This window comes from Chlorocebus sabaeus, chromosome 23 (assembly GCF_047675955.1).
Source record: "Chlorocebus sabaeus isolate Y175 chromosome 23, mChlSab1.0.hap1, whole genome shotgun sequence".
Classification (NCBI taxonomy): domain Eukaryota; kingdom Metazoa; phylum Chordata; class Mammalia; order Primates; family Cercopithecidae; genus Chlorocebus; species Chlorocebus sabaeus.
Window position 1 is genome coordinate 55,171,987 of NC_132926.1, and position 16,310 is coordinate 55,188,296.

At 40.3% G+C, this 16,310-nt stretch overlaps 1 protein-coding gene across 1 annotated transcript in view; it reads right to left on the reverse strand.

Moving 5' to 3' along the window:
* LMNB1 (lamin B1) overlaps window positions 1-16,310 on the reverse strand; it is a 58,326-nt gene that overhangs the window by 18,788 nt on the left and 23,228 nt on the right. Inside the window, exons 2-5 of the mRNA XM_008014289.3 lie at window positions 13,271-13,427; window positions 12,516-12,641; window positions 7,242-7,412; window positions 5,766-5,891 (exon numbers count right to left, since the gene is read on the reverse strand). Of these exons, the coding sequence (XP_008012480.1) occupies window positions 5,766-5,891; window positions 7,242-7,412; window positions 12,516-12,641; window positions 13,271-13,427 (580 nt within the window). The remainder of the gene's footprint in view (window positions 1-5,765; window positions 5,892-7,241; window positions 7,413-12,515; window positions 12,642-13,270; window positions 13,428-16,310) is intronic.

Consider the following 16,310-nt stretch of genomic DNA (forward strand, 5'->3'; position numbering starts at 1 on the left):
ATAAAAAAATTAAAAATCACACATCCTACACCAGAAAATTCATCTTAGAAATCTTGTGGCTCGCTGGTAATTACTCTTCTGTGTTTCTCCATGACAGAATTCATCTCAGTAGCCTCAGAAAGTGACAACTCAAAAAGACTGATGGATAGCGTAGGCCCTCAGAATCACAAGTACCTGCAACAGAGCAGGAGAGAAAGGGCACCTAATGCGCAAAAACTAAATCTAGAAGGTTAGAGATAAAAAGGAACTACCCAATACATAAAAACTACACTCTTGCTGGTAAATTTACTTTTCACAGTAGTACGGGTTCAAAATTTTGAAACTGCTTTAACATATACTGGGGCTGAACAATTAAGTAAACAGATGATAAAAACCAGGTTTCTCACTCTCAGAGAGTAAAGATATAGGTACGTCAGAAAGGAAGCCAAAAATGAATCCCGTGGTACTAGATGCAAGTCAGAGACATCTGTATGAGTTCATGTTTATCTTAATACAAATGATTAGACAGAAAAAGTTATAAATATATGCATACACATGGGTTAGCATACATAAAATGTTACCCACTTTTATCAGTGAGAGGGCCAAGAAGCAGTAAGCACATTCAGTGCCCAGATCTTAATTTCTATATACCATTCTCCAATAACAAGAAACAGGGCTCCTTGGAGAATGGATAATTCTAGGACTGGAGCAGGGAAAATGCAAGATAAGCCTAGAGCATGTTATAGTACCAGAAAGCAACAAAGTGCTCCCTCCAGAATGTGGCGCTTAAGTCCTGCCCTTCACCCTTGAGGGTAGGCTGGACTTAGTGACCTATTTCCCATGAACAGCGTATGGAAATGGAAAAATAGTAGCGCTGTTGACAGTGGAGAAACCTGACAAACACTATCTTAAACCAAACACCACCAGTGATGTCATGTGGTTATCACATATGTGCAATCCCTGATACAATGTGACAAAACGGGCACTTAAAACCCCAAACCCCAGTCCAATCACGTGAAAAGCACCAGACAAATCCAAATTGGGAAACAGTCTACAGGATACCTGGACAATCCTATTCAAGACTCAAGCTCATAAAAAACAAGGAAAGCCCAAGAAACTGTCACAGACCCCGGAAGGCATGTGGAACCTGGAACAGAAAGAGGGTAACAGAAAAACTGGTGAAATCGAAATAGTCTGGAGTCGAGTTCACAGTAATAGACCAATGTCAGTTTCTTAGTTTTGACAAATACATAAGATGCTAACAATAGGGGAAAATGGGTGAGAGAAAAACAATAACTGTCTATAGTACTTTGCCAACTTTTCTGTAAATCTAAAATTATGCCAAAATAACAAGGTTATTTTAAAAATAATCAAGAGTCACTCTAAACCTATTTGGGGGCAGAGGGGTGCCCTGGTTCACGTGCACACACAAAAATATATTTTTAAAGAAAAAAAATTGACCAATCAATTAATTAAATTCCAGAGTAGTAGTATATAACTTGACATTCTATTTAGACAGGCACTCCTCTTAAGATGGATATTACAAAGGTAGTCCCTGAACCTCAGAGAACTCGCATTTAACTGCATTTGCAAAAATCATGCTATAAATGGAGAAATCCATTTCCCCGCTACCATGTTCCTTGTATTTTCTTTTTCTCCAAAAGAAAATTTAAAAAGTCATGTAAGTTCAAAATGCCTCCCTTCAATCTCTTTGCTTTATTTCATATATCAGAAGTAGAAGACAGAATGGGCAAAAAGGTAGAATCTAAAGGAGAGTTGATGAGAGATATAAACTACCCAAGATTCACAGATAACCTGAGCTGAGATTTATAAACCCAAAGATGTCTCCATTTGACTGCCTTTGATGTTGTAGAGCTCTTTAAGACGGAAAAATCAAAATCTAGGTATAGAAGTTTTAAAGTTACTCTGAATCATTCTATATTTTAAATAGAAATATTTAAATTCTATTTTCAGTAGCTGCACTTATGCTTGTAGAGTAAGATATAAGGAACACAGTATGAGAAGTTAGACCTAGATTCTCCTTTCGAATTCTGCCATTAACTACCTATGAGCAAGCTATAACTAACCTCACTAAACCAGTTTCCACATAAGGAAAATGAAGAGATCTAACTAACTAGATTATCTCTCAGATCTTGCCACTAACCCTGAATTTTATGACTTCTGATGATCTTGGGGTTAACTTTTTTTGTAGTATGTAATATCATTGTACTGGTTTACTAAGGTCTAGCTGCAACCAAAGTCTCCAGAATCTGGGTGTTAGAAAAACAAAAGTTAGAGGTGTTTTTAAGTACCATGCTGTACTTTTCTCTAAGGCAAGCAGACTCTAAACAACCAATTCATTTGGCCCCAAGTCAAAAATCTAGAAATGCAATAAGCAATGTAAAATTTTTAATTCCAAAACATAACACTGGTACCATCTATATATTATTTAAATATATCTTGTAAAACCAGTATTTTAAAAGCCATGTCAATTTTAAGTAAAATTTAAGAAGTACTTTACTAACCTGAGTTATTTAACCAAAAGGAAATTCTTTTGGCTTAATAGGCAGCATGATGAAACTGATATGACTCAGCAACAAACATGATTAAACAATAGGAAAATATTCAAAAAGATAACATTTTTCTTTTTGATTATTTTTCTAAGGCTAAAATTTACCAACTAATAAAAATATTCCTCAAAATATATTGTTTACCATAAAGTCTGTTACCAATAATGAACAGAGGAAAAGATTCACCCCCAGAAAGAGAAATTAAAAACTATTTTGGCTGAACTATCTGCTAAGGAGTTAGCTCCTGGAAACCCCCAGTGCACTGCCTAACATTACTTAAAAACCACTAAACTAAGGTTAAAAAAAAAACTTGCAGCCAGCACAGTGGCTTACACCTGTAATCCCAGCATTTAAGGCAGTAGCTCACACCTGTAATCCCTTCCATTTTGGGAGGCCAGGGTGGGCAGATTACCTGAGGTCAGGAGTTGGAAACCAGCCTGGCTAACATGGTGCACCCCATTTCTACTAAAAATACAAAGAATTAGCTAGGCGGCGCGTGCCTGTAATCCCAGCTACTCAGGAGGCTGAGGCAGGAGAATCACTTGAACCTGGGAAGCGGAAGTTGCAGAGAGCTGAGATCGCGCCATAGAACTCCAGCTTGGGCAACAAGAGCAAACTTCTGTCTCAAAAAAAAAAAAAACACTTGCAAAATGGGAATTCAATTAACAGGCAAACAGGGAAACAGCCTTGAACCTGGGTCAGAACACACAGCTACCAAGTTTCAGAGCCCACTACTACTTATTAATAACACTAGACTACTCTCAGTCTCCTCATCCAAAGTACAGTGAAGATCAACCTCAAGACAAGATCTGGACTAATCAAATGGATTGAGCAGCAGCCAAAAAAAATATATAGTAGGAAAAAATAAAATCGAGGGAGAGACAGTAACCAGTAGACAACTTACTATTAGTAAATGGAAAAGAGTAGTAAATGCCAACTCAGTATAAGAACAGAGAGGGCCATTTTTGGAAAAGTACCTGTGAAGACAGTGATATAGGCTGGGTGCAGTGGCTCACACCTGTAATCCCAACACTTTGGGAGGCCAAGGCGGGAGGATCACCTGAGGTCAGGAGTTCGAGACTGGCCTGACCAACATGGAGAAATCCCATCTCTGCTAAAAATACAAAATTAGCAGGGTGTGCTGGCACATGCCGGTAATCCCAGCTACTAGGGAGGCTAAGGCAGGGGAACTGTTTGAACCCAGGAGGCGGAGGTTGCAGTGAGCTGAGATTGCGCCATTACACTCCAGCCTGAGCAACAAAAGCGAAATTCCATCTCAAAAAAAAAAATACAGTGATACAGTCTGTGTGTTTGTGTTCCCATAAATTTCATGTTTAAATCCTAACCGTCAAGGTGATGACATTAAGAGGTGGGGCCTTTGAGTGGTGATTAGATCATGAGAGGAAAGCCCTAAGTGACTGGGATTGGGTGCTTCTTCAACCGTGTGAGGACAGAGCAAGAAAGCACCGTCTATAAATCGGGCAACAGCCCTCACCAGGCAGATACCCAATCTGCCAGTGCCTTGATCTTGGACTTCCAGCCTCCAAAACTGTGAAAAATAATTTCTGACATTTCTGTTGTTTATAAGCTACCAATAGTAGTTTGTTATAGCAGCCCAAAAGGACTAAGACAGAGGGTGCAATGGAAAAAAAGATTATCTGTTAAATTTCTAAAAGTAAATCTTCTTCGAAGAGAATGAGGTATAAAAGGAAAAACTGGGAACCAGCAGAGAAACCCATTTATCAGTCTGCAGCCTCTGGGCAAGTCATTAAACTCACCTAGATCTGTGGTTACATGGCATGAACTCAGAGGTGCTCCCAGCTCTGCTATTACATGAAAATTTTCAAAACACTATCAGCACAAAATAGGTTTAAAATAATTTAAAAATTTGTGCTGTAAGTAACAAAGCACATGATAGGCAATGTAAAAGCCCCTATGTTAACTAAATTATTTTATATCACCCCATTTTATATGACTCATTTTCTGATTTTTTTTTTTTTTGAGACGGAGTCTTGCTGTGTCGCCCAGGCTGCAGTGCAGTGGCGCAATCTCATCTCACTGCAAGCTCTGCCTCCCAAGTTCATGCTATTCTCCTGCCTCAGCCTCCCAAGTAGCTAGGACTACAGGCGCCCGCCACCATGCCCAGCTAATTGTTTGTATTTTTAGTAGAGTCAGGGTTTCACCGTGTTAGCCAGGATGGTCTTGATCTCCTGACCTCATGATCTGCCCGCCTCAGCCTCCCAAAGTGCTGGGATCACAGGCGTGAGCCACTGCGCCCAGCCATTTTCTGCTTTATTTCTAAGTTCCTGCAATAGATGTCATCAGTTTTATAATTAGAAAAATATTTTACTAAAAATGGTAAAAAGAAAAAGGAAGGAAGAAAAGCCTAATCAAGAGTAAAATAAAGTTGATTCTCATGTGGAAAATTCAAAACAAGATTTTCTCCCTTGATGAAAACAGAAGCTGAAGTTATTTCCAAAACAATTAAGGTGACAAGTTAATTGCTGAATCATTCTGAATGCAGTATATGGAGTATATGTACTTTGTGTCCACACTGACATCACCCTAGGCTAAAATTGATCTGAAGTAGTATCCATGCCTGCTTAAGCAGCACCTGAAGCACACCATCACACCCTGGTAGGCAGCCAGGCAACACAGTCAGCAATAATCCCATTTGTCACTTAGGCATACCAACGAATGAATGAGTTACTAAATTCTTACTGGAATATGCAAATTAAAGCTACTTTCCTGGATCCTAATTATTATATACTTTAAGCACTACACAATTTGTCTAGAAACACAAAGCATTCACCGCCCACAAAGAATTTTTGCATGTTTTTCTTCATTTTGGTTTTCAAATGATATAAAAAAGGAATGTGTTGAGAATAACTCTGTAGAGATGAAGCTATTAGACAGGTCAGAAGACCCAGGTCCTAGGGTAAGTCCAGTGAATAAACTAACAGGCTCCTTCCTCAAGGGCAAGTCCCTTAGCCCTGTGTAATCTACTAATTAGGAGCAACAGTATCTACTCAAAGGATGTTTATGTAATGCAAAATGAACAAATCTAGAAAAGTACTGTGAAGACCAAAGCGCAGGATGACACCATCCTCTGTGACAAAGAGAGGGAGGAGTGACATCAGCCCGAACAAAGCAGATAGGTGCCCATGGAGAAGGTAGCCTTCAAGTCTAACTTCTTACATCAAGATGCTTATTTACCTCTTTCTGTAGATTAGAAAGCTGGGATGAAAGACTCTCAATTCTCATGCGGCTTTCCATCAGCTCTTCCCTGGCACTGTTGACAGTAGAAGTATTCATCTCTGATGACAGTCTGGCATTCTCAAGCTAAAAGAAGAAGCAAAGCATAGTCAGTCTTATCTAGAACTGAAACAAATAAGGAAGCATGATTCACCTCAAGGCATTTCAAACCTAACTCCTGCTGGTAACTGGTTGATGAAACACAGGAAAAGCATGATGCAGTTTGCTAACATGGTGTGAATGATGGTAATTCTGTGTGACTTCTAGAGTCACTTCCTAAATAACGAGCTTTAAGAATGCTAATATACCTAGGCCTTTACCCAAAGCTTATTACTTCAATATTTCATCTATTAAACCTTTAATGTCTAAGATAACACTGATAAGGAGACTGAGTAGTAGCAACTCGACTGTGGTGATGTTTGTAAAGAAAAGAAACATCACATATCCCTAACCCACCAAATCCAATATAGTATATAAACCAACAAGCAGAAAATACTAGTTTATAGATTCATTCAAACCAGATAGAAATGCTTCCTTTCAGAAGCAAAAAAAAATAGCTCCTTGAGTAAAATACAAATCCCATAACACTATTGTGTATGTGTGTCTCCTCCCTGGCTCCCTGTGAGGCCACAGACTGTGACTGATCCTTACTTTAGCTCCTTCACTGTTTAGCTCAATGTTATACAACTGAAGTTACTGCTTATAATAAGATCTTTCACTTTCACTAATTACTACTTCATACAACAGATAAAAAGCAACATGAACAGTTTAAGGCCATGCAATGAAAATTTTCAATAACTCCGTGACTCTACTATTCTAAGTCAGCCACGAAAAAGTCTTTTTAATCAAATCATATAAAATTTAAAACATGAGGCAAAATCATTTACCAGAGAAAGCCTGTACTTGTTGGTGATTTTTATGAATTCTTTCATGGTCAGCTAATGTAAGTGGGAAGTTTCTACAATATTTTTTTAAGTGAATAATAGTGACAGAGGAAGAAATAGCAGAGACTTTTCCATTTGGCCCTTATGTAAAAAGGCCCGAAGTGTGGTAGTCTCAATCTACGCACAATGATGACATGAAAATAAGATCTAATGCAGTCTGACATTCATTCACTACTACATGGATGTGTATGTAGGACAGCATGATCAGTAAGTACTTATTAGAGGAAAGTTATTTCACATGGCTTGGGACAAAAAGACAAAACCTTACCTCTAATAAAATTGGAACAACTCTACATTCTTCTAGTAATTTTTAGTAACATTCGGTTTATAGAAACGGCACTTTTTAGAAAAAGCCAATTTTCTATATATTTCATGGAGACTAGGGGAATCATTTTTAAAAACTAGAAAAAAATAAACATCAAGCCATGTTCATCATGGGAATTGTGAAGTAATGATTTTAAGTGTTCAAAAGAATCTTCTGAAGAGTGCTCACTTTGGCATGGTAAGTCTGCTCCAGCTCTTCCTTATACAGCCTCACTTGGGCATCATGTTGCTCTCTCATCTCATGAAGGGCCTGAGCCAGCTTGTACTCATACTCAATTTGACGCCCAGAATCCACCTCTACCAAGCGCGTTTCATGCTTCCTTCTGGTCTCGTTAATCTCCTGAGGAAAAAAGAAACAAAAAACATAAAGCCAAGTTACTTACCATGGCTGCACTGGTACACATCTGAGTGACATCACAGCCATCTGAAGTTTCACACACGAACCTCCTCCTGTTTGTCCTCAGGCAGTCATCTGAATAAACACTTTTTTGCCTCTTAGTTTTCAGTTCAGAAGATTTTTGAAATGGAACTAATGACAGAAGTGGTAGCATCTCAAGCCTTAGGAACTTTCTATTCCTTTTGAGGAGCAGAGCTATTTATTTTTCTGAAGCCAAGGAAAGGCCTGGGTGGCCTACTGAAACTACCATGCAATCAAGGATTTATAGACAGTAAACAATACTAAACACTAAGCAAAAATTATTTTTCTAAATTGTTTCACTGATAATCTTAAGAACATCTCTGAAAAAACAGCACATGGGAAGTTAACAGTCATGATAAATTCAAATAAAGATTTATGTGTAATGAAACTATTTTCTTTTTTCTTTTCTTTTTTGAGATGGAGTATCACTCTATCACCCAGCGGTGTGATCTCAGCTCACTACAACCTCCGCCTCCCGGGTTCAAGCAATTCTCCTGCCTCAGCCTCCCTAGTAACTGGGATTACAGGTGTGTACCACCATGCCCGGCTAATTTTTGTATTTTTAGTAGAGATGAGATTTCCCCATGTTGGCCAGACTGGTCTCAAACTCCTGACCTCAGGTGATCCATCGGCCTCAGCCCCTCAAAGTGCTGGGATTACACGTGTGAGCCACCGTGCCCAGCCATAAAACTATTTTCTTAGACATAATAATAGGCAGGACAAGCTAATTTACGTGATTCCTTTAAAAGCTGGTATTAAGCTATCATTATCAAGTGACACAGGATCTTATTAACAATATTAGTTGACTTATATATGAAAAATTTACCGTTAAAGAATAGAAGTAGTTGTCATGATCCTTTACTCTGTTTTAAGGAAGTGTCTAAATAAAATCAGAATGGAAGGCTGAGTGTGGTGGCTCACGCCTGTAATCCTAGCACTTTGGGAGGCCGAGGCAGTCAGATCACCTGAGGTCAGGAGTTCAAGACCAGCCTGGCCAATATGGTAAAACCCCATCTCTACTAAAATACAAAAACTAGCCAGGCATGATGGAGAGTGCCTGTAATCCCAGCTACTAGGGAGGCTGAGATGAGAGAATCACTTGAATCCGGGAGACAGTGGTTGCAGTAAGCCAAGATCGTATCATTGCACTCCAGCCTGGGGAGCTGAGCTAGACTCTGTCTCCAAAAAAAAAAAAAAAAAAAAAAAAGAATGGCATTATCTGAAGAAGCCACAAGAGGGAAGTATAACCCACCAAAGTTGCTGTTTGTATATGTTAGTGCAGGTATTTTCCTGTGCATTTCTTCGTCTTTCTCTTAACTACTACACAGAAGTATGCACTTGACAAAATCAGAAAAATCAGGAAGGTTCTAATATCACCCTCCCAGAGATCACATCTATTTCATGAAGCAAATAATACCTAAATCATGAAAACACTGAAGAGAGCAACTGCTAATAGTTGCTCTTTGTCTACCTCCTCCTTCCTCTTTTGTCTTTCTCCTTCCTTTTTCCCCCAACTGTTCATAATAAGGAAGTTAGATATTATTACTGAATATATATCATGAATGTAAAAAAAAAAAGTTAAGGCCAGCGTAGTGGCTCACACCTGTAAACCCAGCACTTTGGGAGGCTGAGGCAAGTGGATCACCTGAGGCCAGGAGTTTGAGACCAGACTGGCCAACATGGTGCAACTTACTAAAAAACAAGAGGAAAAAAAAGTTAGCCAGTTGTGAGGGTGTGCACCTGTAATCCCAGCTACTCATGAGGCTGAGGCACAAGAATCACTTGAATCCGGGAGGCACAGGTTGCAGGGCGCCAAGATCGTACCACTGCACTCCAGCCTGGGCAACAGAGTGAGACTCTGTCTCAAAAAAATTTTTTTACATTTTTTTTTTAAAGTAAAAAAGGCCGGGTGTGGTGGCTCCCACCTATATTCCCAGCACTTTGGGAGGCCGAGGCAGGCAGCTCACTTGAGTTCAGCTGTTCGAGACCAACCTGGTCAATGTGGTGAAACCCTGTCTCTACTAAAAATACAAAACTTAGCCGGTCATGGTGGCGCGTGCCTGTAGACCCAGCTACTCCAGAGACTGAGGCAGGAGAATCGCTAGAACCCAGGAGGTGGAGGTTGCAGTGAGCCAAGATCACACCACTGCACTCCAGCCTGGGCAAGAGAGCAGGACTCTGCCTCCAAAAGCAGTTTAAAAAAAAAAAAAAAAAAAAAAAAAAAAAAATTTAAGAGGACTGTTTTAACATCCATTCTCAAAAAGGCAAAAGCCAAAAATTCAAAGATGCTATGCAAACACTCTAAAAATATTAAATTACTTTTTACTGATGCTATTTTTTATATAGAACCAGTGACCTTACAAAGAAAAAAATACCCTACTTCTGGTTGTCTACACACAACACAAATAATGATAAATCACAATTTTTACAAAACAAAACAAAAATGCAAGTCAATCTGAACTCAATATAAAAATATCTGCTTTCACAAAGCAACACTACTAACAATTACACGACAGCACTTGCTACAGTATCCAAAGAGTTTTCACACACAGTATTCCACTGTGATCCTCACCACTCCTTGAAGAAAAAAATAGCAGTATCAGTATTTCATTTTAAATAAGAAACTGATGCTAAGAGTTGTCCAAGGTCTGACTGCTTGTCTGGTGTACCTTGTACTAATACCTATTTTGTTTAAAGCTTGTCATTTTAAAAAATAATCAGATTTCTATTATTTTTCCTCCAAATAAAAAAATGGTTCGCTAACTGCTACAATGAATTCCTATTTTATTATTAGTGACTGTTTTCAAAATTACACTACTTCTAAAAACATTAAGCCTAGCAGATTAACAGCATGTTTTCCCCCATGAGTTGATTCCAACCCACTCCAATTTTCATGAAATATACATTCCCCTTTCCTCAATTTTATTACTTATTTGTTTGACAACAGTTTTGCCCCTGTCCCTTGACCACAGCAGTTAAGGCTTGTAACTGATATTTTAAGATTTCCACATGAGTGGGCCAGGCACGGTGGCTCATGCCTGTAATCCCAGAACTGTGGGAGGCCGAGGTGGGCCGATCACAACGTCAGGAGATCAAGACCATCCTGGCTAACATGTTGAAACCTAGTCTCTATTAAAAATACAAAAAATTAGGCCGGGCGCAGTGGCTCAAGCCTGTAATCCCAGCACTTTGGGAGGCCGAGACGGGTGGATCACGAGGTCAGGAGATCGAGACCATCCTGGCTAAAACGGTGAAACTCCATTTTTACTAAAAAATACAAAAAACTAGCCGGGCGAGGTGGCGGGTGCCTGTAGTCCCAGCTACTCGGGAGGCTGAGCCAGGAGAATGGCGTAAACCCGGGAGACGGAGCTTGCAGTGAGCTGAGATCCGGCCACTGCACTCCAGCCTGGGCAACAGAGCGAGACTCCGTCTCAAAAAAAAAAAAAAAAATACAAAAAATTAGCAGAGAGTGGTGGCATGCACCTGTAGTCCCAGCTACTGGGGGGCTAAGGCAGGAGAACAGTTTGAACCCGGGAGGCAGAGGCTGCAGTGAGCCGAGATCACACCACTGCACTCCAGCCTGGGCGACAGAGCGGCACTCCGTCTCAAAAAAAAAAAAAAAAATTAACACACCTATAAATGCTGAGTAGCCACATTTCCAGATGTGAGCCATAGGAGAAGGCAAAAGTGATGGTATATAACCTCTGTGATTAGCTTATAGAAGACAATGTGGCTTCTGCCTTGGTAGCTGGTAGCATATATTGATGTTCTCGTGTTTCTCTCTCTCTCGCTTGCTCGCTCCATCTCTCCCTCCCTCCCTCCCTCTCTCTCTCTTTCTTATCACTGACCCTTAGGGGGGCCATATCATGAGCAGCCCTATGGAGAAGACCATGAGGTGAGGAACTGACACGTCCTGCCCACAGCCCTGTGAATGAGCTCAGATGCCATTCCTCCAGGCCAGGTTAAAAGCTGTACTGCAACTTCATGGGACCCAGAAACAGAACCACCCAGTTTAGCAGCTCTGATTTCTGACCTTCAGGAACTGAGAAATTAATACAAGTCTCTGGTTTTAGGTTGATGAACTTTGGAAATAATTTGTTAGGCAGGAATAGATAACTAATGCTTAAACATGTTGACAGTAATTAGCTGCTGTGACCAAGCCTTTATAAGTTAAGATGAAGTGAGGCTGGACGCGGTGGCTCACGCCTGTAATCCCAACACTTTGGGAGGTCGAGACCATCCTGATCAACATGGTGAAACCTCCGTCTCTACTAAAAATACAAAAATTAGCTGGGCGTGGTGGCGCATGCCTGTAGTCCTAGCTACTCGGGAGGCTGAGGCAGGAGAACCGCTTGAACCCGGGAGGCAGAAGTTGAAGTGTGCCGAGATCATACCACTGTACTCCAGCCTGGCGGCAGAGCGAGACTCCGTCTCAAAAAAAAACAAAAAACAAAAAAATAAATAAATAAGATGAAGTGAAATCACACCTGTTTACAGTAACAGCTTGAGTTCTTAAATGTGGTCTTTTAGCAGCAGTAGCTTGAATAATCTACCTGCAAAATTTCTCCCCATCCCAAACTTTATTATCTCTTTTCTTTTCTTTTCTTTTTTTTTTGAGACAGAGTCTGGCTCTGTTGCCCAGGCTGGAGTGCAGTGGCACAATCTCAGCTCACTGCAAGCTCTGCCTCGCAGGTTCACACCATTCTCCTGCCTCAGCCTCCTGAGTAGCTGGGACTACAGGCGCATGCCAACACACCCGGCTAATTTCTTTGTATTTTTAGTAGGGACGAAGTTTCACTGTGTTAGCCAGGATGGTCTCGATCTCCCGACCTTGTGATCCGCCCGCCTCAGCCTCCCAAAGTGCTGGGATTACAGGCATGAGCCACCGCACCTGGCCTTATTTCTTTATTTGATATATTTTTGTGGCAAAGAAATCATAAAGAAAATATAATTACATGTTTAGCTATGACAAAGTCATTCTAGAACCCCTCCATTCCTTTACAAAGTAAAATTATATATAGTTACCTCTTCATACATGTTTTTGCGAAACTCCAAGTCCTCAGTAAGGCTCTGACAACGATTCTCCAAATCCACTTTCAGTAAAGTTTCATCTGCTAACTGTTTTTTGGCAGCAGCTAAGGAGGCTTCCAACTATTACAAGGAAAAAGAATTGTGATAAAAATTACATGGCAATCATTTAATAATGAACTTAAGATATCTATGGATCAAATCAAGTGTTAAAATTCCTATAAATTTATCAATGTATAATTACTTAATTTTAATATTTATCACAGAACTGGGTGTTCATCTGCTGGCCCCACCCACAGAGTATCATACCAAATCACCCGTCAAATTGTTAATTGGCAACAGGGAACAGAACAGAGACGTATGACTCACTCACATTTCAAAAATCAAACTAGTTATTTTAGCTAACTACTTTCACTTTTTCCTGTGTGGACAGCAGCATTATGGCATCTCTTTTCTTACTTATTTCCTAACAAAATAGGCTTTGACAGCAGAGACAGAACGAGTGTGCGTACAATAGGGAAGAAGAAAGGAGCCACAAGATCTGGACAATCCAGATATAACGCCTGAGAGGTGACAATGTTTTGCATGTTAGCTACCTCAAGACTTTTCTTCAAGTAAACCATCAGAAAAGAAATAAATAAAATTTCAAAAAGAAAATACATTTGAAAATCAATCAATCAAATAAACTATGGCTTAAGGCAGATGAGGCAATTAACCTGCCACATATGGCTCAAGAGTAGGCTTGACCTTACCTGGGCAATCTGATCCTTCAGATCCTCCAAATCTCCCTCTAAACTTTTTTTGTCACCAAGTGCAGTAGCAAGAGCTGCATCTTTAGAATTCAGTGCTGCTTCATATTCTCGAAGTTTGATCTGGGCGCCATTAAGATCAGATTCTTTCTTAGCATAGCTGGAATAGATTTTAAAAGCATAAGATATCAAACCATACTGATGACTTGAGGTCTTCTCCCTCTCTGCTGAAGGGACAAACAAAATAAGTAGTTTAAATAAAGGCTCCCATCACCTATCAAAATTAGAGAAGCGATTAACAGGCATTGGATGTAGAGTTTTTGTTGGCTAACATTCTCTTTCAATGTCACGTGATTACTAATGACTATGGGTCAAAGACGTCCATATAAAGACTAATGTACCAGAATCCTGCTTGTCCCTGAGTGAGACTACACATCCCTCTTGTTCTATAAAGAGGCACACTAACACAGAATATTTTTGAAAAAATGCAAATTCATTATTTTTTAATACAAAGCATATTATAAGCCAAAACGTACAGGAACTATAAGTCAGGATATCATGCTAGGCACAGTGGCTTACATCTGTAATCACAACACTTTGAGAGGCCGATGAGGGAGGATCGCTTGAAAGCAGGAATTCAAGATCAGACTAGGCAACATAGCAAGACCCTGACTCTACACACACACAAAAAAAACAGCCCGGCACAGTGGCACACACCTGTAGTCCCAGCTACTCGGGAGGCTCAGGTGGGAACATCGCTTGAGCCCAGGAGGTTGAGGCTGCAGTGAGTCATGATTGTACAACTGTACTGCAGCCTGGGCAGTAGACCAAGACCCAGTCTCAAAAAAAAAAAAAAAAAAAAAAAAAGAAAGAAAATTAAATTACACTAAATGAGAAGAAAATGTTATTCTAAAAAGTAATTTTATAACTCAATGCATGATACTGAAACTTCCTTGATATTAATAAGAACTAATTGACCCCAAGCTTGCAAGTACCTCCCATTTTGTTACATAGAGGTAACAATAAATAATGGCCTCCCTAATATTTTGCATAAAAATTATTTCAGTTTATACAACTAACTACCAAAAAACTGAGGTTCAGGGCTGGGAGGGGTGGCTCATGCCTGTCATCTCAGCACTTTGGAAGGCCAAGGCTGGCGGATCACTCGAGGTCAGGAGTTCAAGACCAGCCTCACTAACGTGGTAAAACCTCGACTCTACCAAAAAATACAAAAATTTAAGCCGGGCATGGTGGCGCCTGTAGTCCCACCTACTCGGGAGGTTCAGGCAGGAGAATCACTTGAACTTCGCAGGTGGTGGTTGCAGTGAGCCGAGATCGTGCCACTGTACTGCAGCCTGGGTGACAGAGGGAGACCCTGTCTCAAAAAAACCAACAAACAGGTCGGGCACGATGGCTCACGCCTATAATCCCAGCACTTTGGGAGGCCGAGGCAGGTGCATCACCTGAGGTTGGGAGTTCAAGACCAGCCTGACCAACATGGAGAAACTCCGTCTCTACTAAAAATACAAAAAAGGCATGCAGGCGTGGTGGCGCATGCCTGTAATCCCAGCTACTAGGGGGGCTGAGGAAGGAAAATCACTTGAACCCAAGAGGAGGTGGTTGCGGTGAGCCGAGATTGTGCCCATTGCACTCCAGTCTGGGCAACAAGAGCAAAACTCAGTCTTAAAAACAAAAAACAAGCTGAGGTTCAAATTGAAGTTTCTTTTTCTCTAAGTATCACTTTTTTTCTGAGACGGCATCTCACTGTCACCTAGGCTGGAGTGCAGTGGGGCTGGTCTCCACTCATTGCAACCTCCGCCTCCTGGGTTCAAGTGATTCTCATGCCTCAGCCTCCCAAGTAGCTGGGATTACAGGCATGTGGTACTAGACCGAACTAATTTTTTGTATTTGTAGTAGAGATGGGGTTTGTCTATTTTGGCCAGGCTGGTCTCCAACCCCTGGCCTCAAGTGATCCGCGGGCCTCAGCTTCCCAAGATGCTGGGATTACAGGCATGAGCCACTGCACCCAGCGTCTAAATATCACTTTTTTTAAAATGGAGTTCTACATTATAAAATTATAGTTCATTTAGATATAGTTTGCCCAATAATTATATTTTAAAGTACTTCTCTCATCCAAATAATTGTTAACAGTGGTTACACAGAGAAGCCTTAATAATATCAAAAATTATTGCCAGGCATGGTGGCCCATGCCTGTAATCCCAGTACTTTGGAAGGCCGAGGCGAGTGGATCACCTGAGGTCAGGAGTTTGAGACAAGCCTGGCCAAAATGGTGAAGCCCCATCTCTACAAAAAACACAAAAATTAGCAGGGCATAGTGGGGCGTGCCTGTAATCCCTGCTACTTGGGAGGCTGAGGCAGAAGAATTGCTTGAACCCAGTAGGTAGAGGTTGCAGTGAGCCGAGATCGTTACCACTGCACTCCAGTCCGGGTGACGGAGACTCTGTCTCAAAAAAATAATAATAATATCAAAATTATTAATACCTGTTCTTAAAACTGCTATTGTATTTTTCTTGGAGAAATAGGATTTAACTAAAAAAACTGCTACTGTAGAAGAATACTTTTACTTACTGATGTTTGAGGACTGGCTAAAGGAGGAATCTTTAATAAAAATCTCAAAATAATATTGTAATATTAAAATAAAGTGAAGAAATAAACTGGCCAAATGACAATCACATATGAAAAGATTTAATAGCTTTCACTTTTTACTCATCATAAAAGCTCAGCAGTCATGTCACATGCTTAAATCTCATGCTTTAAAACACCACAAGATGGCAGGCTTTAACTGAAGACTAGTCTAGAAGAGGGAAAAATTAACTGTTAAAAAAAAATCCCATACTGTAATAATTTACAATCAAAATGCCTAGTTCACACTACTGCTGGGTCTCCACAGGAATGAACTGACACTTGTGAAGGAGCCTCTATTTTGTCCCACTATAAAATTACCATATGGGCTAGGATATATGTCACAATACATATGCTTGAAAATGAAACCGTATTTTAAATGCAGTATTACACAATACTT